At 43.1% G+C, this 21,899-nt stretch overlaps 1 protein-coding gene across 2 annotated transcripts in view; it reads right to left on the reverse strand.

Annotated features, from left to right (window-relative positions):
- prkcz (protein kinase C, zeta) overlaps window positions 1-21,899 on the reverse strand; it is a 75,088-nt gene that overhangs the window by 1,639 nt on the left and 51,550 nt on the right. For both annotated transcript variants that reach the window (XM_069720126.1, XM_069720125.1), the window contains exons 13-14: window positions 20,559-20,648; window positions 7,319-7,434 (exon numbers count right to left, since the gene is read on the reverse strand). In XM_069720126.1, the coding sequence (XP_069576227.1) occupies window positions 7,319-7,434; window positions 20,559-20,648 (206 nt within the window). The remainder of the gene's footprint in view (window positions 1-7,318; window positions 7,435-20,558; window positions 20,649-21,899) is intronic.

Here is a 21,899-nt window from a genome sequence, read left to right on the forward strand (position 1 = left end):
CGCTGGGAAAAGGCTGAGAGGCTTTCTCCCTGCAGACACCCAGCAGACGGCTTTGAAGTTAAAACAATAGGTGCGTTCACTGGTCTCACCCTGGTCTACCAGGTGGGTGGGAGTCTCTCGGGGAGGAGGGGGGGGCTGTGGAGCAGGTTGCACATCCCACCCACGTGGAGCAGCAGGACAAATGAATGAAATGCTACAGTATCTTTTTTTTCTTTTTCTTCTTTTGAGTGTGCTGGCTGGAATATTGATGAAGCAAATATTTCTCCTCGGTGTGATGTCGGGAGACGTTCCCTCACCGTGGGAGGGGGTCAACCAGCCATACAACCATTACATTTGGAAAAGGGCGTTTTGTCTCTGTTTTGGACGTTCGTTCGGGGCTGAGCGGAGAGGGACACGGAGAGGAGAGGGGGGGGGGGGTTGGGAGATGACCAAAACAAACCAACATAAATGGTTCCTTTTTTGTTTTGTTTTTTCCCCGAAAGCGTTACCAGATGCAGCGTGAAGAGGAGGGAGGCAAATCACAGAGACTGGACGAGAGTACGGCAGAAGGAATATCCACAGAGAACTGCAAACTGTGGGTTTTTTGGAAACATTTTGTACAAGTTGAGGAAATCAATACTTCAACCCTGAACATTTGAAAAGCTTTTTTAGCAAATGTGAGAAATGATTTGAACCTCTGTGGTCCAGAGTGAAAGTCACCGCTCGCTGAATGAGAGTCAAGTCGTGTTCAGGCTGAATGAGCTGCATCTCGTAGTTGTAAATCAAGTTGATGCAGAGAACACACATGAGCGCGTGTTGGGCTCGGGAGGTGTGACGTGAGGTCAGACAACCATTTCACTTAGTTCAAACTCCAATAGAAGAGCACACGTCGAATTTAGATTTTTTTTTTTTTTTCCTGTGGGGAGGGCAAAAGAAAGAAGTCGGCGGGAAAAGGTCTTGGACCCACTGAGTGGTTTTCATCACGCCAGGGTCTCGCTTGCCAATTTTCCGCGCGTTTTCCGACACTCGATCGAGCGATGTAACTTTTGAGTACGCCGTGATGAAGGTCGTTGCTACGCGCTCCGTTCGTGTGCAACAGAAACAATCAAACCTCAGCTCGACGTCTGTCCAAATCCTCCGTCGGACGGCAACACCGCTTTAAGCTTTATATGAACGCAACAAAGAAAGAGACGTGGTTGACCGTCGTGTGTCTTGACACGCAGCAGGGTGTCTTCTGGTAAAAGTGAGGAGTCGGTGCTGTTGCAGGGGTTCAAGTTCAGCCAATCAGAGCAGCCTTCTGGGGTTGGATTGTTTTTTCACTGTTTTATCGGTGCAACACCAGCGAGGGAAGTGTTGGCGGGCTTTCCATAAAAAGACACAAGTATATGTGTATAATATAAAGTACATGATCATTTTAGTTTGAGTTTTTAGATAAAAAATGTTTCAGTCGACACTAAAGCCATTTTAATCGAGTTTTTTTTTTAATCCGTTTTAGTTCCATTCTTTGCATTCGAATAAACATTTCTGAGGCTCAACTTCAACTCACCATCTTGGAGTACAGTTACCATGGTTACCGTGTTATTCCCGACTGTCACTAGGTTTCATGAAGAAGGTACCGTCGGCTCCTTTCACACATTTACAGTCCCAGCGTGCACGTCGGCTCTGCAGCGATGCGACAGACAAACTCTCCTCGCCGAATTCAGGTCATGTTTCCAAACCCGGACAATTTGAACAGAATCCGTCCGGCTCACCCAGCGTTAGCTTTAGCGTTAGCACGGTGAGGAAGAATTGCTATTTGCCAGCAGTAACAGTAGGTTTACTCACAGGGGATTTAACCCATCAACACACACACACACACACACACACACACACACACACACACACACACACACACACACACACACACACACACACACACACACACACACACACACGGAGCAGTTGGAGGCGAGTCGTCTCACCTCAACGGCTTCTTTTTTAAACTGTGATCTCCAATATCATCACATATCTCTGCTCGAGTGGAAGAAGAACACAAATGTGTCGGGGCGAATTCTGGATGTCCTAAAACAGCTGACAGACCGATTGGATGGAAGACTTCTGGTTTGAGACTGTCTGATTCCTCTCTGGTTGTAAAGATAGAAATTGGGGGAGGAAAGATTAAAGTGGATATGAATGATTTCCCTCAAATACAGTGTGAGTGTAAGCAACAGGTTCACTGTGCCCACGTGTCTGTAGACGAGAGCTCCCTGAACTCCAGCACCGAGAGGACCGAAGGATGCTTCCATAGGCGCCGGCTGAGGCTGCCATTTACCAAGACAGGAAGCTGGCATAGAAAACCTAAAGCACCCCCCCCCTCCCTTCACTCTGCTGGCATGGGCCCCCAGCAATCCTGGCTTTTAATGCCACAATGTAAATCTCTAACATGGAGGGTTTACCCTTCTCTCTCCCGACACAGCTCTCGCTTCTCTTTCTTCTCGTGCCAAGCCCGTCAGGAGTGGGCGAGAGGGGAGACTGGAGAGCTTTTTTGCATCACCCCCTCCTAGCAGGAGTGGGCGACGTCAGCCCCTCTCCTTGGTAACGGAGGGAAGAGGAGAAAGGGATGGGGGAGATAAAGTGCGAGACGCGGGGGGGGGAGGCGTGCGTCTTCTTTTGATGTGCCGTTGGTGTTTGATGCCAAGTTGATATCTCCACTACAGAACTGGCAGCGTGCTCTCCCCCCTGTTCTCCCACTCACCCCCCCCCCTCCAACCACCTCCACAAACGCCTCCCCAAAAAGTCTGTCACGGACTCTCCGTCACCGAGCCCCCCCCCCCCGCCCGTCGCACATGAGCCGGGATGAGCTTCAGAGCCGTCACCACGCTTGCAGCCCCTTAATGAGCCTCATGGCTCGCCCACCGCGAGGCTTGTTTGAAGATCAACGTCTGGTGAGCAGCACCTTCAAACCGAGGGGGAGCCCACGCTCGCTACCCGAACACATCTGCCACGGGAGCAGAGCATGATGGGCATTTAATAAGGGCCGCTAAGTATGGCACAGTCAACAACTGTGCAGAGCCGGCGCTGATAATACTAATTGCTGACAGCATGACTGGTGCGTTTCTACGAGACAGAATCCTAAATCTGACTCATTGGAAGCCGACAGCGAACGGAGGCCGGAGAGAATCACGGGCCGTGACAGGCAGGTCAGATAGTTTGGCAGCGTCCGGACCAAGCGGCAACCGGCAGCGACGCCACCCGCTATGAAGCCTCGGGTTTCGGATTTTGTCCGGCGCCATCTTTGCTAGTTCGGAGCGGTTTGGAGCAGGAAGTGACCATATTCGGACGAGCTGGGGGAGGAGCCAGCGGTGGATCTGATTGGAAACCCGGCGATACTACGTCCCGCCCACCGATAGCTGTAACCTGACTGCACCACAGACCTGTCAATCAAACAGACACGCCCCCTCCCCCCCCCCAAAAAAAAAAACAAAACAAAAAACAGGTCTTTTTGAATTTTCTTTTCTAATGAATGAGGGATTATTTTCAGATGGACCTCCAGAAAACTAATAAGAAGGAGTGACTTTAGCTAACAACACCGAGATAACTGGTGGGCACATTTTATTCACTTAGGATTTGATGAGACTAGTTGAATGGGGGTCTATGGAGGCTTTTTGGAGCCGACCTCTAGTGGCACTTGGTGGTATTGCAGCTTTTAGCACTTCTGCATCAGCCTCATAATTCAGAGCCAAAAGCTACATCCACTTTTATATTGAGTCTGAGCCAACCTCTAGTGGCCCTACATGGCAGACTTCGAAGCTTCATCCACTTTTATATTCAGTCTGTGGTTAACAACCAACCATTTTGTCATCTTGACTGTCCATACTTTTTGTCTGTACATATAGTCCGACACGCTGCAGACTGTTGGTATAAACCTGCAACTGACCGACTGTCTTAGTTGATGTTCTCCTCCGCTTCCGACATCTTTGTGTTTTTGTTTTCAAACTCGCCATCGCAACAGGAAACAACAATGAACTCCGAGCATCAACCTCCACCCTGAAAATGTCCAGTTTTCACTGAGGTTTGGATCCTACAGTGAGGCGGGCCCGCTTGCTTCTTATTGGTCTTTTGCAGGGATTTAGCTGATTTAATACAAGGTCTCACCCCCCCGAAATGCAGATGTTCATTCACTTTACGTCACATTTTGTCAGCACTTTCCAGCTGTATATAACAAGGTTTTTGCTCAAACTGACCATTTGCATATGAGCCAATCCAAACAATCAACAGGGAGTTTCCAGGTGTCCACTGACAGCCTGCAGCCACATACGAAAAAAAATATATGTTAAAGTACCCGCAATTGAAATGACAGATTCCTTCATTTCTTCCAAGGATGTTTTTTAAGAAAACAAAGTCCGCTGCTTTCTAAAGTTCCTCTTCTATCATCGATTAAACTTCTAAAAAAAAGCTTGTGTGTTCATCAAAACGACACATTTCCTAAAAGGAAAAAAAAAAGTGTCACGGTGGCTGAGATAGAACTAAGTACTAACTACACTGACAGGAACGTCTCGTATGAAACCACGACTGTCTGAATCTGTGTTTGAGACCTTCAGACTGTCACTGAGATTAAAAAACAGAAATACTCAGCTGTGCCATTGACTGCTTATTTCGCTCCTATGGCTTGAAGTGTATAAAAATAACACCACATGAACATGTTCGCAAGGTAAAAAAAACAAGATTTTTGTTGTTGTATGGGGTCTTTGAGACGTTTCAATTAGCACACAGTTGTTGCTCCAGTGGACTCACTGGTTCTTTGTTTGTTTGCTCCTTGTTGCACGTTGTAACTGTACGTTTATTTGTCCCACGCTGGAGTATTTGGTATAACAGTCTATTTATTCTCCTCACTCGCATTCCACAAACAGAAATCCTGCTTCCACCTGGAACGTTTGGCAGTGCACAAGTCTGTCAGCGACGGCATGCTAACAGGCTGCAGGCATGATTTATAGCTCTTGTATTACGTGTTGACTCGCTACACGGCTCAATCTGCGACTTCTCTGCTCACACAAGGGTGTCGGTCAAACCGGCATCGTGCGGAGATGATCGCAGCGTCAGTGTTGATGCTGCACACCCCCACCCTGTGGAGAGGAGTCGTACATGTGTGGTGTGCAGAAAGAAGTGACGAACATCTTCAAATCCATAAATCCATCCACGGCGTCGTTTTCTATGCTGGGGATGATGTAGATGATGACTGGCCGCACCGCTGTTCAACATTTCATTTCTTCTTTAAAAGCTTCTTAGTAAATGTTCTGTTGTCATTCAATGACGCTAAAAAGGATCTTGAATTTTTTTTTTTTAAGTGCAAGCTGTATTTAGCTTTCAGCTCAGCTTCTGTGGAGAAACGGTTCTAAAATCAGTTCAGTAAAGGCTTCGCAGGAGAAATGTACCACGCTGGAGCCTGAACAATCAATCCAGCATGGATTTAAATAAAAATGTTGTCGAACATAAGCCCGGTAATATCTATTGGCAGGGCCTGCCAAAAGCCTTATGGAATCTATTTTGTGGCCGCGCGGAGGAAAACCGGCCGAGCTGGCGCGTTGGTGCGGCTGCAGACAGTCTGCAGCAGCGGAGCCGGTGTTGTGTCTGTTGTCGTGCCAGATCTCTTCAGCCTTCTTCCCTCCAAAGTTAAATCTTAAACAAGGGCTCCTGTCACATCCTGAAGGCTACATGTTTGCATTAATCAAAACAACGTCCCTGACGGATAAAGACGTCAGTGTTGGGAACTCGCAGAGGGGGGATGTTTCTCTTTATTGGATGCAGACGTCTTCTGAGGATGGAAGAGCACCCTGTGTGTGTGTGTGTGTGTGTGTGTGTGTGTGTGTGTGTGTGTGTGTGTGTGTGTGTGTGTGTGTGTGTGTGTGTGTGTGTGTGTGTGTGTGTGTGTGTGTGTGTGTGTGTGTGTGTGTGTGTGTGTGTGTGTGTAAATACATTTAGAATCAGTGCTCTTTTTCTGCCTCTATATTTGACCATGACAGGATTGAACTGCACACCTTTACAGCTGGACACAAGTCCGCCTGTCCAGTAAAATCAGATCAGTCCGAGAGGCAACTACGCAGCTCCATCAACTGCTGCGACACGATGCGAAACAAAAGACCAACATTATACTCGCGAGACTGAGTGTAGAAAAGAAAAAAGTATTGGAAAAAGCAGCAAAGATAAGTTAAGAGATGTCCAACTGAAATTGAAATGTATTTTAGTTAAATGTCATTATTTACATTTGTCAAATTTTTCTTGATAGAACTCCTTATGTTGTATTTTTCCCCAGAGGGTGTTTTGTCTGAAAAACCAAACACAACACTGCAGCAGGTGTTAAAATAACATGAATGAAAAGTAACATTAGCTGCAACTTCCTGAGCAGAATATGAACTTAAATGATATTTATGGTTAATTTCAACCTATTTCCTGTAAATGTGGATTTCGTGGCCCTACTTAGCAAACACTTGTCTCTGAGTCTGACAGAGTATACAGTGAAAGCAGCTGCGTATGATGTACATCGGGGAAAACGTGTGGAATCTAATCTTCCAGTTAGTATTAATATATAGTACAGCATTATCTTTTTTTTATTCACTTAAACCAACCAAAGTATCTGTATCCATATCCGCACTCGGATGGGGCAGGGCGTAATCCGGAAGTTGATCTTTTAAGCCTGAGCTTGATATGGGTTGATCAGATATTACTAAGGTTTATTATTTATTAGTAAACTATTTACAGAACAGCACCAGAATTGAGCAACGTTTTTGATCACAAGAGTAAGAGAACTATTGACAGACAAGTTTTTTCATTTTTTTTTTTTTTTTAAATAAAAGCTGCTATAGTTATTGTTGAGCTATACTGATGTCAGGCTAGTCATATAAAGAATCAAATAAAAAATAATAATGTACTTCCTATTTTGTTCAGCAAATATTGTGGGCGTGTGACACAATTACTCGGATGATACTCGTACTTGTCGAAAGTACACTGTCCATACCGGATACCATTTCAGCCGAGTACTCATCTCATTTCCTATTAATATAGTTTAATATCTATTCACAAAAAGTGCCAATATAAGTTAGAATTTAGTCAGTGTAATTACCAATTTCCATGTATTTCATTACGCTATCAACATCCGTCTTGGGCTCTTAAACATTCTGTAGTGACTTTAAAGTGACAAAACAACAAGGTGACAAAGAAAAAGCCAACATGATGCTATTTGAGCTGCGAGCCCCTCTTCATACAGAAGTGTGAAGTTTCACCTGAATGATAGATGTGAAAGAGTGCTCTAAATTATTCACACAAGACTGGCTTTAATGATGGCTCTGAGCTGAGCAGTACTTACTCATCGTCTGGTGTTAGCTGCACTGGTTCATTAGTAAACTGCGTGTCAAAGTTTTCGAGGCCGTACTCATCAGAGATTTGAGGTTTGAAGGGCGGCGTCACCTCCTTCTTCTCCAGCTGAGGAAAAACAAACACACCAGAATGTATCACGTCAAACAACAGTTTTTACTTTTTACTTAGGAGGAGGGTTAAAACCATGAAAGGAAAAGAAAATACTGCACGTGAAGTGTCCAGGGATTGGAATCAAGAAACGGCTTCAGTTGAGAACGGAATTATCGATCCATCTCAATTTGTCGCTTCCGAGGTTATCAATTCCTTTTATCCATGACAACATGTTTTTCTGACAAATGCACATTGTAAAAAAACCTGACTTCAAGACGTCAAACTCTGCTAGATGGTGCTGAAAACACAAAGGATTCAAAGCATGGCTGCATTAACACGAGGAAAGATACCATTTAATAGTCTTTTCCTGGGCTTCTTAGACTTGTAGTTTAAAATACCTTATCGTATTCCTCTAATTAGCCAATTCTTGGTAACACCCCAGTCTGAGTTGTGTACACTGCAGTAACTGAGTAAGGACTACAGGCGTCTAACTACCTTTTGCTGATAGTAAGCATGTGAGGCGTTTAGCTTTTACAGGGACCCTCTGTAAACTGTAGCTTCCTGTATTCTAATGAATAGATAGGGTTGAATGTCAAATGTTTCATTTCATGTTGACTTATTTAATTTGACACAATATAAGGCAAGTGAGAGGAACATGGCATATGTTGATGAACAAACTAACAGTAAGGGCAGGATTGAACGAGGGAGAGAAAAACAACAGAATGACAAAGGTTGAGACGGCAGAATAATTGTGCCTGGGTGATTCAGCCAGGAGAGTTTTAGTCTGGTTTGTTTCCATGGTTTCACATCGGTCCCTCCATCCTGTTAAAATGTGCACTGATGACGTTTTCTGAGAACACGGTGTAGTCAGATGGGCAGAGAAACAGCGCAGGTACACATGTTTCTCTCCATGTTGTTTTTGATGGTTTCCTCAGTCCCTAGAAAAACCTGGCTGGAGGTAAGATGAGGGGAGACTTCAAATACAGGAACATCTATTTCATGTTTGGAAGCTGATCCTGCTGCTGTCTAATGGGGATCTCAGTCACATCATTTTCATGCTAAAAGTGAATTTAGTGATACAATAGGCAAATTACATCCAATATCAAAGATGAGGATCAATGTGATGATCATTTATACTTAGTGGGATAGATCATTGTTTTTGTTTTTTTTAATCATTTCTAGATTCATAAAATAAAACAGAAAAATATGAAATAGTAATTTTGGCATGTGCAAAAGTTTGGGCACAGCCACAGACTGCATATAAAAGTGTTCTTAGCTTCCGGCTCTGAAAAATGAGGCCAATGTGGAAGTGCCTTAAACCGCAATACCACCGAGGGCCACTAGAGGTTGACTCTGAAAAGGGCTGTTTTCCATCGACCCCCATTCAACTTTTTTCATGAAATTTTCAGTCAATAACATTTTTCCACAAGTATTCTTCATGTCCTTTGCTAAATTCACTCTTCCATATTAGTTTTCTGGAGGTCCATCTGAAAATAATCTGTCATTAATGAGAAGATAAACTTAAAAAATATGTTTTTGGGTGGCGTGTCTGTTTGATTGACAGGCCTGTGGTGCAGTCAGGTTACAGCTATCGGTGGGCGGGATGTAGTATCGCTGGGTTTCCAATCAGATCGAGTCAGATCCACCGCTTGCTCCTCCATCAGGTTGCCCAAATATGGTCATTTCCTGCTCCAAACTAGCAAGATGGCACCCGCTAAATTCCGAAGCTCGAGGCTTCATAACAGCCGTTCACGAACCAACGGGTGACGTCACGGCTGGTTGCCGCTTCATCACAGCTTGCAAATACTTTTTCGGGTCCCGTTCGGAGTCTTTCTGTTCTTGATTAATGAATTTTCTGCCACTCTTCCAACAAATCACTTCAACTTGCACACACAGCATGTTTACAATCTCTACTCACTCATGTTCAGGTCAACATGAGGTCCACAGTTGATTCTGAAGTCTGCTTCGGATCACTGGGGACACAAAGGCTTCTTACCCATAATGTCCACCCAATGCCAAATCCGAGTGTCTGCATTATGTTGTGGGTGAGAGGCAGCTGTGTGTGTGTGTGTGTGTGTGTGTGTGTGTGTGTGTGTGTGTGTGTGTGTGTGTGTGTGTGTGTGTGTGTGTGTGTGTGTGTGTGTGTGTGTGTGTGTGTGTGTGTGTGTGTGTGTGTGTATCTCCTGCCAAGCTCCTCTGCTCTCTTAGCAATTTTTCCTCTCCGGGTCGCACGTCTCTGAGGCATGAAATTCACTTATGAATGGTGGAGGCTGGATAAAGTGGGGCGCTGGAGTGACGCCCCGTTTGAATAATCCAAAAAAGAAAAATCACTAAATATGTTAATCATAATTGCATTTCTGCAAAATAATTATGAAATAAACATGTTCTAGTTGGACTTTGTGCAGGCACATCAGCATTGATCAAAAGACGTTTTAAAATTGTCTGTGGTTCATTTCTTCGCGAATACATTACACATGCCTCACGCTACTCTCTGATTGGTTGCTCCAGACTTTCTATCCGCACCCCAAACACCCATGTTGTGTTCTAGATGTTGTACTGTTTTGAGTGCATTGGTGCGTTCACACTGTCAGTAAAGAAACATGCAGTGAGCTACAAGCACCAGGATGATGCCCTGAAAACGCCCCAAAAAAAGAAGTTTGAAAAGCTGGAACACTTTCCACCCTAAACGGTCGCCATCTTGGCGACGTAGAGGAAGGGGGCGGGGCCACTGACATGAAGAATTTCCAAATGAAGGCATCTGAGGAAGCTGCAGCTGTTCCTGAACACAAAAGTGTTTCTTTTTCACTGATGCTGCTGCTGGACAGAAGAATCAGTGAGTTTATTGAGTGTGTTAAACAGAAAACAGTTGATTTCTGGGTAAAAGAATTAAAGCTGCAGATATTTTGGAGGGTGATGTGTTCACATGCTGAAGTTATTTCCAGTCAGTGCAGAACAGCAGTGTGCTGAAACAACACAAAAATGTCAAAATTCCTGCACTAATTAAGTAAGAGTCCTAACGTGAAAGAGGACTATTTGTTAGTGTTACTAAGGGAAGTGTGTCATGTCATCTGGAACACAGAATAACACTTTTATTAATGGTGCATTGTTATGCTTTTTTTTTCCTGTGTTGTGTGTGCAGTTGTTAGACTGTCACCTCACAGAAACACGCATCTGGATTCTGGGACCTTTCTGTGCATGTTTTCCCTGTGACTTCTGGGATTTTCTCAAAGGACAAAGGTTGTCTGTGTGTGTGTGTGTGTGTGTGTGTGTGTGTGTGTGTGTGTGTGTGTGTGTGTGTGTGTGTGTGTGTGTGTGTGTGTGTGTGTGTGTGTGTGTGTGTGTGTGTGTGTGTGTGTGTGTGTGTGTGTGTTGGCTTTGTGAAGGACTGGTGACCTGTCCATGGTGTATCCAGCCTTCACTACAAGTCAGCTGGGATGAGCTGAACTGAATTGGTGGTACATGTTTCCAGTGAGCCGGAGCTCAGCCACAGCCAGCTTTTTCTCAACACCTTTTACTTTCACATGTAAAATGGAAGCTCTTGTTAAATCACGTAAATTTAGTCAACTTTACTCAAATCAAATCTTCGCCACAGAGGCGGCTCCTATTAATCACTTTCGTGCTGTTCATATTGTGAAAGGACGGCATAAACACCGTGTTGGTTGAACTACGAACACTGTTGAGGCATTTATCAACCACTCAGGACTTGTTTCCTGTGTGTGTTTAGTTCCTACAAAGCTCCTGGCTCTGGTTTCTGTGCTTCATTAGTGTTATTGGTTCAAAGCGCTTTTTCTGAAAAGTGGCTTCAAACAAACAAACACAAAACAAGTCACTTTCTCTCTCTGTATCTCTTCCCGTCGCTCTCTCTCTCCACCAAATTGGCCCACCTTCCCCCAATCTCGCTCTCTATTTGCTAAATTTGTTTTTTTTTAGCTCTTTCTGCGCCTACCTACACTCCTCTGTCAGTTTCACCCCCTCACATCCTGTCTCCATCTTTCTCCCCCACGCCCGTGTCTGTCTTACTCATTGTCAAGTCTTTTATCTTCTCACATCCCTCTCCTCTCTCCTCCTACTTTCCCCAGTCTCTCTGATGTGTTGTTGGGCAGGCTGGAGCTCTACGAGCTGGTAATGAAGTGCAATGAAGGTCTGGAACGAGCCCGGAACCAGCATGCACACACACACACACACACACACACACACACACACACACACACACACACACACACACACACACACACACACACACACACACACACACACACACACACACACACACACACACACACACACACACACACACACACACACACACACACACACACATATACACACACGGCAAATGTCCCCAAGGCCAGAGGGGCACATGAAAGAGGTAAGTGAACACCAGGACTATACGGGCGAGCCATGGCTTCTCAGATCATAGCACATGTCAGTGTGTGTGTGTGTGTGTGTGTGTGTGTGTGTGTGTGTGTGTGTGTGTGTGTGTGTGTGTGTGTGTGTGTGTGTGTGTGTGTGTGTGTGTGTGTGTGAAAGCGTCTGCATTCAAGTGGCATCGATGCTCTCGGGACTGGACTGACGATATAACAGCCAGCCTGATCTGAGGGTAAAACTACAGTCAACAGACCTGAAGCCATTCATCACTCACTCGCTCACACAAACACTGTATCACTCAATCACGCGCTGAGTGACGCTTCAGCTCCTCCTCCGTCTCCGCGTCGGCGCGCCAGAAAAGGGAGATCAACATCAGAGGGGCCAAGTGCCTTCACTTCACTGCTGTTTTACATCTCTCAAATCATCCCGCTGCTCGTGGTCCAGATGTGCTGTCGGACGGTGAACGTCCCACCAAGAATGCTAATGTTTAAGTTGTGGACAGAAGAGCCGCTGATGAGGGAAGATCTGAAACACTTATGAAACACTGGCCCAAAAGCCTAGGTCACACATTAAAGCATACTTACAGTAGCTCTACAGAATTTGATTAGCTGTGAATATGTCCAATATTTCCACCACTAAGGCAAATTCCCCAAAAAATAGAAACCCAACAGTTTTTTATTTTCACTCCCATTTCTCACGAGTTGAACTAAAAGATTTCTTTCTCTCAAATTTGTTAAAATCTGTGTAAACGTGCACTTCACCTTTTGGCAAGGTGGTACATCCACCTGACAGGTGTCGCATATCAATACACTGGTTAGACAGCATGATTGTTGCACAGGTGTTCCTTTTGAACAACCGAAGGCGACTCTAAAAGTGGGCAGTTTTATCACACTACATCATTAAAAGAGCGTGAAATTAGCACACTGACTGCATAAATGTCCACCGGAGCCGTTATGCAGCTATGGTATGGGCAGGAATAAGCTACAGACTGCACAGAGACATTGTGTGGTCATCGTCATGCCATTCATGATAATGTAGAGCCGCATGCTGCGAGCATCAGTACACAATCGCCGGAAGCTGAAAAAAAATCCCAGTTCTTGCACGGCCTGCATGCGAACAGGAAATGTTATCCATTGAGCATTTTTGCCGTTCTCTGTGTCACTGACAGCACGTTCCAATTGCTGCCAACATACAGCAATTTTCACTTGGAGCAGCACTCCACAAGCCACAAACAGCAACCTCATCAACTCAATGCAAGGAGGTGTGTCACACTGAGCGAGTCCACCAGATACAGACAGGTTTTCTGCCTCAGCCCCAAAGAAACAATGCACATCTGCAGTTGTCATAGACTGAATTTAAAAGTGTTCGTAGCTTCTGGGTCTGAAAAATGAGGCTGATGCAGAAGTGCCTTAAGCTGCAATACCACCGAGTGCCACTAGAGGTCGGCTTTAAAAAGCCTTCGGCTCCATAAACTCTCATTCAACTTCTCTCATAAAATTCTCAGTCAATAGATTTTTTCCACGAGTTATCTTGGTGTTGTTAGCTAAAGTCGCTCCTTCTTATTAGTTTTCTGGAGGTCCATCTGAAAATAATCTCATTAATTAGAAAATATGCTTCAAAACACCTTGGTTTTGGGGGCGTGTCTGTTTGATTGACAGGCCTGTGGTGCAGTCAGGTTACAGCTATCGGTGGGCAGGAATGTAGTTTCGCTGGGTTTTCAATCAGATCAGTCAGATCCCCTTCTAGCTCCTGCCCAGCTCGCTCAAATAGGGTCACTACCAGCTCCAAACCGGTCCGAACTAGCAAAGATGGTTCCGGCAAAATCCAGAATTCGGGGATTCATAACAGCTGTTCACAAACCAACGGGTGACGTCACTGACGGTTGCCGCTTGGTAGCCGCATTTGTAACAGCATCTAATAAAAAGTTCAAAATAAAATTGGACATTTTAGATTTGCCTTTTACTGTGACAAGTCCAAGACACACCTGTGCAATAATAATGCTGCTTAATCAGCATGTTGTTGTTTTGCACCTGTCATGTGTCTCGGTCTTGGCAAAGGTGAAGGTGAAGTGCTCAGTAACAGATTTGAACAAATTTGTGAATAAAATTTGAAACAAATAAAATTTGCTTCATGTTTTTGTTTTTGTTGAATGCTGTGTCCTCCATTCTCTGTCTTGTGGCCCTGGTCTCGACCCAGAACATCTCTCTTATTAAAACACAAACCAGCTGCCACTTTTAAAAGGTTGCCAAATGTGGCTCATTCAATGAAGAGTTTCTATTAAGCTCATTGTAAAGTGCATTTTATCAAGCTGCCTCAATTTTGTAATTAATTACCTGACAGAAAATCTCAAAGAAGAGCTGTGAGGCTACAACCGGGCAGCAGCAGCAACAATAGTGAAAACCTGTCTGTATTTACACACTCAAATAGGTTTTTAAGCCCCCTAAAAAGAGATGCTGAGTTTACGGTCACGGAAAACTATAAAATGAGTAAATCGTCACATTTGAGAAGCTGGTATTTGCGAATTTCAGGGATTTAAACAGCAATTTATGTGTGGAACACGCCATATGCATGGTTTTGGATCGTCTAGTGTGTGAAGAAAGCAGAGCGGAGAAAATAAAGAGTGAGAGTTTATGGCTGCACACCTGCTGGACGTTGGCTTGAAATGCCAGCTGACTGTTTCTGACAGCTGGAATGTGATGCAGCCGCATGTGGCAAACATCAGCAGTTAGTCTGTGTACTTTGAGTACAGATCAAAGCAGTCACATGACACTGCTGACCAATTACAGGTAAGTGTGCTGGCGAGGTGCACCGGAGAAACACCTGAGTTCTGCCAACCAGTCTGTGAATACCGACAATCAAAGCCAAATGTAAAAATTTCTTTTGGTCCCGAACACATAATCCTGCCTGTATTAAAGTGCCAATTTTCATTTTGTTTTAAAGTGCGCTGCCACCGTTTGGCTTTCTAGGATTATCGCTGGTGTACAAACATAAGACAAGACGATGGATATCTTGTTTCCTTCCCCGGCGTCAATGAAAAATATCTCGCAGCCGTGAAATCCAGTTCTGTCTGCTTCCAAATGATCAATTTCTCCTTCATTGCTCATCAGGCTGACAGTTCTCTGGCAGTAAAGAACTGTGGATTTGGAGAGGGAATAAAAGAGGACGGCAGGTAAATGATATTCAAATGTGTCATCTCTTCAGAGAGAGAACTCGGCGCTCCCTCAGGAAATGTCTGATGAATATTAATATGTGGCAACAACAGTAGCGGCGTGCCAGGCCTGTCAGGTCTGGAGACAGGTTTCTAGTTTGAGGGCAGAGAGCGTCGCTTCTCCACCTCTCACAGCTTTGTCAACTTGTTTTCCCTTCGCACGGTGAGGGAGCTTTGTCACCGGGCTCAGGATTCCTCTCCGCTTTGATATCTTTCCCCGGCTTGTCTTTGGTGTGTACTTCACAGGCGTCGAGGCAACACTCATTAACACACTCTGACAATAAATTTCCTCCTCTTTTATGCCACTACACTACCTGCCACCCCACTTAATTGTCCCATGAGGGACACTGAAACAATGAGGAGGGAGAGAAATGGTCTTAATTCATTTCAAATTAGCATTTGTGGTCGTGTTTGATAAGGACATATTAATGGTGCTTTTATAGAATAACTGGTAATTGAAAAAAATTGGAAAAAGGCCAATTTGAATAACTTTGGATAATTTTTTTATGGCTTAAAATACATAAATTAGCTAAACAGCTGTAAATAAATCATTTTAATATTAATATTTGCCAATATATTGACAAATTAAGCTTCCTATAATTGGCTAGAAGTAACTGATTGAAATGTGGCCATCAGAGAAGATTCCACAAGTTAGTTTACATTTATTATAACAATTGGAAGAATCCTCAGCACGTTTATGGATTTACATTGTTTTTATTAGAAAATGTTGAATATTAATGTGTTTATTTAAACTAATTAAAGATAATTAAAGCTACTGGTTATCAGAATATGTCTGACAGATTTATGTCCACCGAATTACCATGTTCTGCCCCATTTTTCTTTTCTCGACAATTTCGATTCACAAAAATGTGACTAAAGGGTAAGACTGTCCATCGTTCTGCCAGAAATCAGCAGACCAATGATGTAATAAAGTATCACTTGTTAAAATAAAGGGCTCAACGAATTCCTGGAAACATTCCTACCAGGTGGATTAAAAGGTTCCAGATCTGGTTCTGCTGCGTGCAAACAGTGTGCAGCACCACGATGTGCACGGAACACAGAGAAGCTTTTTCCTTTGGAAGTTAGTCTTTCAAGTTTCTTCCCTTGATCAAAATCAACAGCAAAGGGCGCACATCCAATTCAGTGTCAAACTCTGGAAATTGGCAACCGAGATCCTTGAAATGCTTCAGGGAGGCTGCGGCAGAATGTTTATGTCCAAGAGCGAAAAAGGTGCAACCAGACGGGTTTTCTTCGGCATCGGTAGCGTTGTGTGCTGAGGATTCGTCCCCCAGGGTCAGACCGTCATCATCGAGTTCTGCTGTGACGTTCTGAGGCCTCTGAGGGAAAACATGTGCTGCAAGTCAACTGAACTGTGGCGCATTTAAAAAGGGCAAGTTTCTCTCCCACTGAAACACAGTTGTCGCTCCCCAGCCTCTCTTTCACCGGATTTAGATCCATGCGGCTTCTCTGCGTCCCCTGTTAATTTGTCACAAACTCTCTGCTGAAGTTTCAGGTTCATGGAGAGACCGCAGACGCTCTGGACCAATGGTGACAAAAGCGTGCAAGTCAGGTGCTGATGTTAATCATGCGATGTAACTTGGAGTACTAACTCACAAATGTTATAGCTTCACTTCTGTTCCGGACACGACACAGTGCTGCACTCCGATTTGCGTGGACAAGGAGCGCCCTTGTATCTTAGTCAATGTATCAGTCCACTTCAAACTGAACAGAACTCAGCTGGCAGACTTTTAACTAAAACCAGAAAAAGGGAACCACATCACGCCCGTTTTAGCCACCTTGCACCAGCTCCCAGTATGTTTTAGAATTGATTTTAAGATTTTTTTTTGTTGACTTTTAAGACACTTCATGGCCTCTCTCTCTCCTATTTAGCTGACCTGATTGTTCCATACAAGCCTGTCTGAGATCCTCAGACAAAAAACTTGTATCTGTTCTGGAGACACGTCTTAAAACTAACGGTACCAAAGCATTTTCGGTTATAGCCCCCAAAGGTTATGGAACGAGCTGCCTGAGGAAATAAGGTCTGCAGAGTCAGTGGCATCTTTTAAATCTCTTCTTAAAACATACTTTTATCAGAGAGCCTTTGCTGATTTTAGTGATCAACTCATTTCTGTTATACCCTGTTTTAATTAGTTTTTATAGTTGTTCTATACGATCATTGTTAAGACTTGTTAGAATACACTTGTTGTTTTGTTTTAATAGCTTATTTTATGTGAAGCACTTTGTAACTTGAGTTTAGAAAAGTGCTATACAAATAAAGTTTATTATTATTATTATTATTATTATTATCATCATCATCATCATCATCATCATCATCATCTCTGGACCGTCTACAGCTGGTCCAAAATGCTGCTGCGAGGCTCTTGACCAGGTCCAGCAGAGTGATTTACATAACCCCCATTTTATGAGCACTTTGCACGACTCACGATACCAAACGTTTCAGCTGACCACGAGAAACTTGTCCTGTCTTGATATACGTTGTAAGAAGCTGTCTCACGCGATAGCTTACATTTAGTGTAATCTGACTGTGACACACAACAGCTGACCATGAACGTTGCATGACTCAGATTACATGTATGTATTGGAATTACTAATATAGCCTCAGATAGAAAGTTGAGTGCCGTGGGACAAATCTGGCCAACACTAATGTCACAACAAGGTAAGACTACATATAAAGAAAAACAAAACGGCATGTGATCACAGTCAATAATGAGTTGAACAGAAATATTACAGTGGTAGGCTGCTGTAGCTCTGTCAGCATTCACCCACCATCTTCATTCAAATACAATCCTAGAAATAAAGTAAAAATGAAATGAAATACAAATAAAACATTTACAATGTCTTCTACCATCCCAGTAAAGCTACCGTATGTTTGCGTTTATTCAACAATGCTGATATAACTGTCCCATGTTTAAACCACAGACCGTATATTAAAGTACATGTAGTTTCCAGGTCTGAAAAATGAGGCATAGCCTGAAGTTATAATACCACCGAGTGCCACTAGGGGGCAGCTCCGAAAAGCCTCCGGCTGCATAGACTCCCATTCAATTTCTCATACAATTTGAAGTCAATACATTTTTTTCTACGAGTTATTTTGGTTTTGCTAGCTAAGGCTACTATTTCTTAGCAGTTTTCTGGTGGGCCATCTGAAAATATGGTTTTGGGAAATATGGGAAAAATTTGAAAAAATGGGTTTCCAATCAGATCAGTCAGATCCACAACTTGCTCCCCTATAGCTCGCCCAAATATACTCACTTATGGCTCCAAACTGCTCCGAACTAGCAAGATGGCGCCGGCCAAAATCTAAACTCGGGGCTTCATGACGGCCGTTTAAAAACCGTCGTGTGACGTCACTGCTGGTTGCTGCTGTTGAACCTAATTGCCGACACCTTGTCAGAGTAATAATTACTTCTTTGGGCGCTCCAATACTGAGCGAGATTAGAGCGTCAGCTTCTTGGTAAAGTCGGAGTGAATTAAATTTTCCTGTCAGAGCGCCAACTTTTCAGAAGGTGACATTTTGAGCGTTCAAATAAATGTATATGCAGGAGAGCCAGGAGACCAACTGATATCATATTCTCACTGTCCATTCTATCCATATTTGCTCCACGCTAACGGTCTTTTATCCCTAACGCTGCTCAACCCTTCTGGTGAAACCTGACTCTATGCCGACTTCAGCATATAGCGTGGCATTGTAAAGATTTTGAATATTGTACGGCTTCGATCATTTCTTTCATGTCGGTTTCAAATAAGTTTGTGCGTCAGACCTACGCCATTAATCGCACAACTGCAGCCCCAACACACACATCCAGCGCTAATGTATTCGATGGGGCGAGTATGTGTGTGTGATTAGGAATTCACTTTTATTTGCCTTGTTGCACCAAAGAGGGGGGAGAATGGGAGGGGGGGATGCAGCAGGGGTCTACACTCAATGTCTATAACTTTATCATCCATTTTTAACACACACACAAGGGCCTCACTTCGCTCGCGTGTCTGTTCAGATCACACAGAGGAGGGAGTGTTCTCAGTCGTTTAAGCTCCTCATATAGAATAGACACACACTATCTGGTGTGATGAAGGAAACGGAGAATGTGTAATGACAGCTGTGCCCTGTTGTCTCTCTGCTGACTGGCATTAAATGTGGGCGTGCGGTGTTTACTCTGTGTTTGTTGTTTTTACATTAGTTCTAAGTGAACTGACAGATTGTAGAGTCGAACCCCAGATCAACTGTCAGCAGCTGTCTGTCAGGCGGCGCAGCATACGTACATTGTGAAATTAATATGTGGAGTGTCAGTTTCAACCTCACAGTTTATCTGTTCAGAATGCATCTAGAAATAATCAGTTGCGATGCCACGTGTCACTTTTTTTTTTTTTTTTTTTTTGCACAGTTCCAAGCTGATAGTTCGTTTGTTCTGGTTTGAATTAGTGGATCAGTAGGTAAACTGATTCCCCCCCCCCTTTGGTTATTATCACATTGAAAAGAAAATCAAGTGAACCAAAATTTTCTGAATTATGAGTTTGTTAACTTGGAGTTTTTTCCCCTTAGATTATTATTTTTGTACACATTCAGACGACTGAAGGAGCTAATATGTATGACATTCTAACCGTTTCAAAGTCATTTAGCTCAAAAGGTCCTGAAAGAGTCCTGAACAAGGTCAAACCTTGATGTTGCTGATCTGCATTAGTGTGTAGTTTGCAGGAGGTTACCGGAGCTGTTTAGCTCAAACTTGCAGATTATTTCTTGTAGTTGGGTGGACTGATGTTTGATCATGTAACGTACACCTCCATAATTCATTTATGACCTTAAAAATATATTTCCTTCTCAAATCTGCTGACATGAATACCAAGGGGAAAATTGATCTCCTAATAAATGTCCATTTAGCACATGGATTGGTCAGAACCAGCTAAGATATGGGTTCTTGTTAAATATAAATCTTTCTTTCTTTTTGGAGTTTGGGACACATTTGAAGTTGAACAGGGAAGTCATGGAAAGCAGCCTGTAATCTGGAGGGAGCGTGGTTTGTGGTGATGCTGATGGCACACATGATGCCATCGTCAGCGTAGAAGTGGACATTATACTATTGAGTTGAAAAAGCAAATGTTTATGTCCAGAGTAATTAGTAGTGGTCTAAATATTGATCCTTGAGGGACACCTTTACCAGCTACCTACAACATTGGGATATGATTTGATGACCAGACATCAAACAGAAAACAGCTTATTTCATGAGATGCTGAAGTCAACGATATCAAAAGCCTTGGACAGATCTACAAAGAGTGCTGCACTGTGTTTTTTATCAAGATAGTTCACAATGTTATTCCCAACAGCAGTAGCAGACTAGACTGCGACTACATCTACATCTCTACTGTAAATCATCAATATTTTTGAGACATCTGTAATATAAAAACATTTTCTTTTCAGGGATGGAGTGTATATCTTTTTTTTTTTTTAAGATTACAGAGATTACAAAAATGATCATATTGTTAAAAGTGTACTTTCAAACGGCCACAATACACGATTTCTTTCACTCCCCACTCAGTCAGCTCTTACCTGTTCCCAGTCTATACTTCGGAAAAACGTGTGTGACTTCATATCTGTGAAGCCAGTCTGGACCTGGCAACCCAGCCGCTCCTTAGGATCCTGTTGGGACCAAAACAGACACTCAGGAACACAAACATTGAAATGCAATTTGTAAAAATGTGAGATTATTCTTTTTAATTCAGTATCTACATTTGGACGAGCAAGCTTCCTGTTGGCCTGATTCCACTTCACATGAACAGTAATTAAGTCCAGAGGGACTATGTCAAAAGATAGTATTTCTCTTATTCTATTTTACATGTTATACATACTCTTATGAGATTGAAGCAATTGCCAAGTGGACAATTAATAACAAAATTGATACTACATGTTTCATGTCTGTGTGTACATGTACTGCTTCACTTGGACTGTGCTCTTTTCATTACAACAATTATGGTGATCACTCACAGAGGAAAGGTGCATGTGAGCACACACAAAACCTTGTGGCAAAAACATACAAAACACCTGGGGCTGAAATTAATAAATCTTTGTTTTGTAAATGTCTATATGCAGTGTTAATTTTACACACACACACACACACACACACACATTAGAAAAGATCAGAATATCTCATAAAGGGGCCACGCCAGTGTTTTTACATGTTGTAATTTATTCTCATGCACATAATTGAAAGTTTTTCCAAAACATTTATTTTCCATTCATTTTAAAATGTTAAATTTTATTTGAATTAAGAAGTTGTCTACCAGTTTTCTATATTTCTCTTTTAGTCCATCTCATAATGCTTTCTAAATCATCTACTGTCTGTGACTCTGAACCTTTTAGTTCCTTCAGAAGACATAAAGCAGCTCAGTATATAGTTTTATTTTAGCCTAAAACCTGTGCTTATATCACCGCTGCAGGCATCCTAACCACAACCAGATATTCTGATACCATCCCTCCGTACAAGCTAGAGATGATTTTAGCCTGACCTATAAAGCACTACATGAGTTAGCACCTGGTAACTTCTCAGTTTACCACATACACCAGCACGCCTCCTACATTCTGCTGGTTTCTCTTACTTACTCATTCCCAGTTTACAAAAAATGGGTGAGTTTCAGATTATTTTCAGTTCTTGGTTCCTGCGTCTGTCTTCCCATTCATATTAGAACAGCTCCTTCTCTTGAAACCTTTAAGGCCAGACCTAAAACTGAGATGTTTTTCTCTATTTTAAAATGTATAATTTATTGTAGGCTTCCACAGTTTAAATCCCGCCCCCTTGGCATCCTGTTGGTTTTATTCTCATTGATGTCATTGTCTTGGCTCTATCTATTATATGATTCTTATCATTTGTACTGTTCTTGTGTTTTTCCTGAC

This window comes from Brachyistius frenatus, unplaced genomic scaffold (genome assembly GCF_029030835.1).
Source record: "Brachyistius frenatus isolate BFR_SWC_R1_liver_20210118 unplaced genomic scaffold, ASM2903083v1 Contig_234, whole genome shotgun sequence".
In the NCBI taxonomy this organism is placed as follows: Eukaryota; Metazoa; Chordata; class Actinopteri; family Embiotocidae; genus Brachyistius; species Brachyistius frenatus.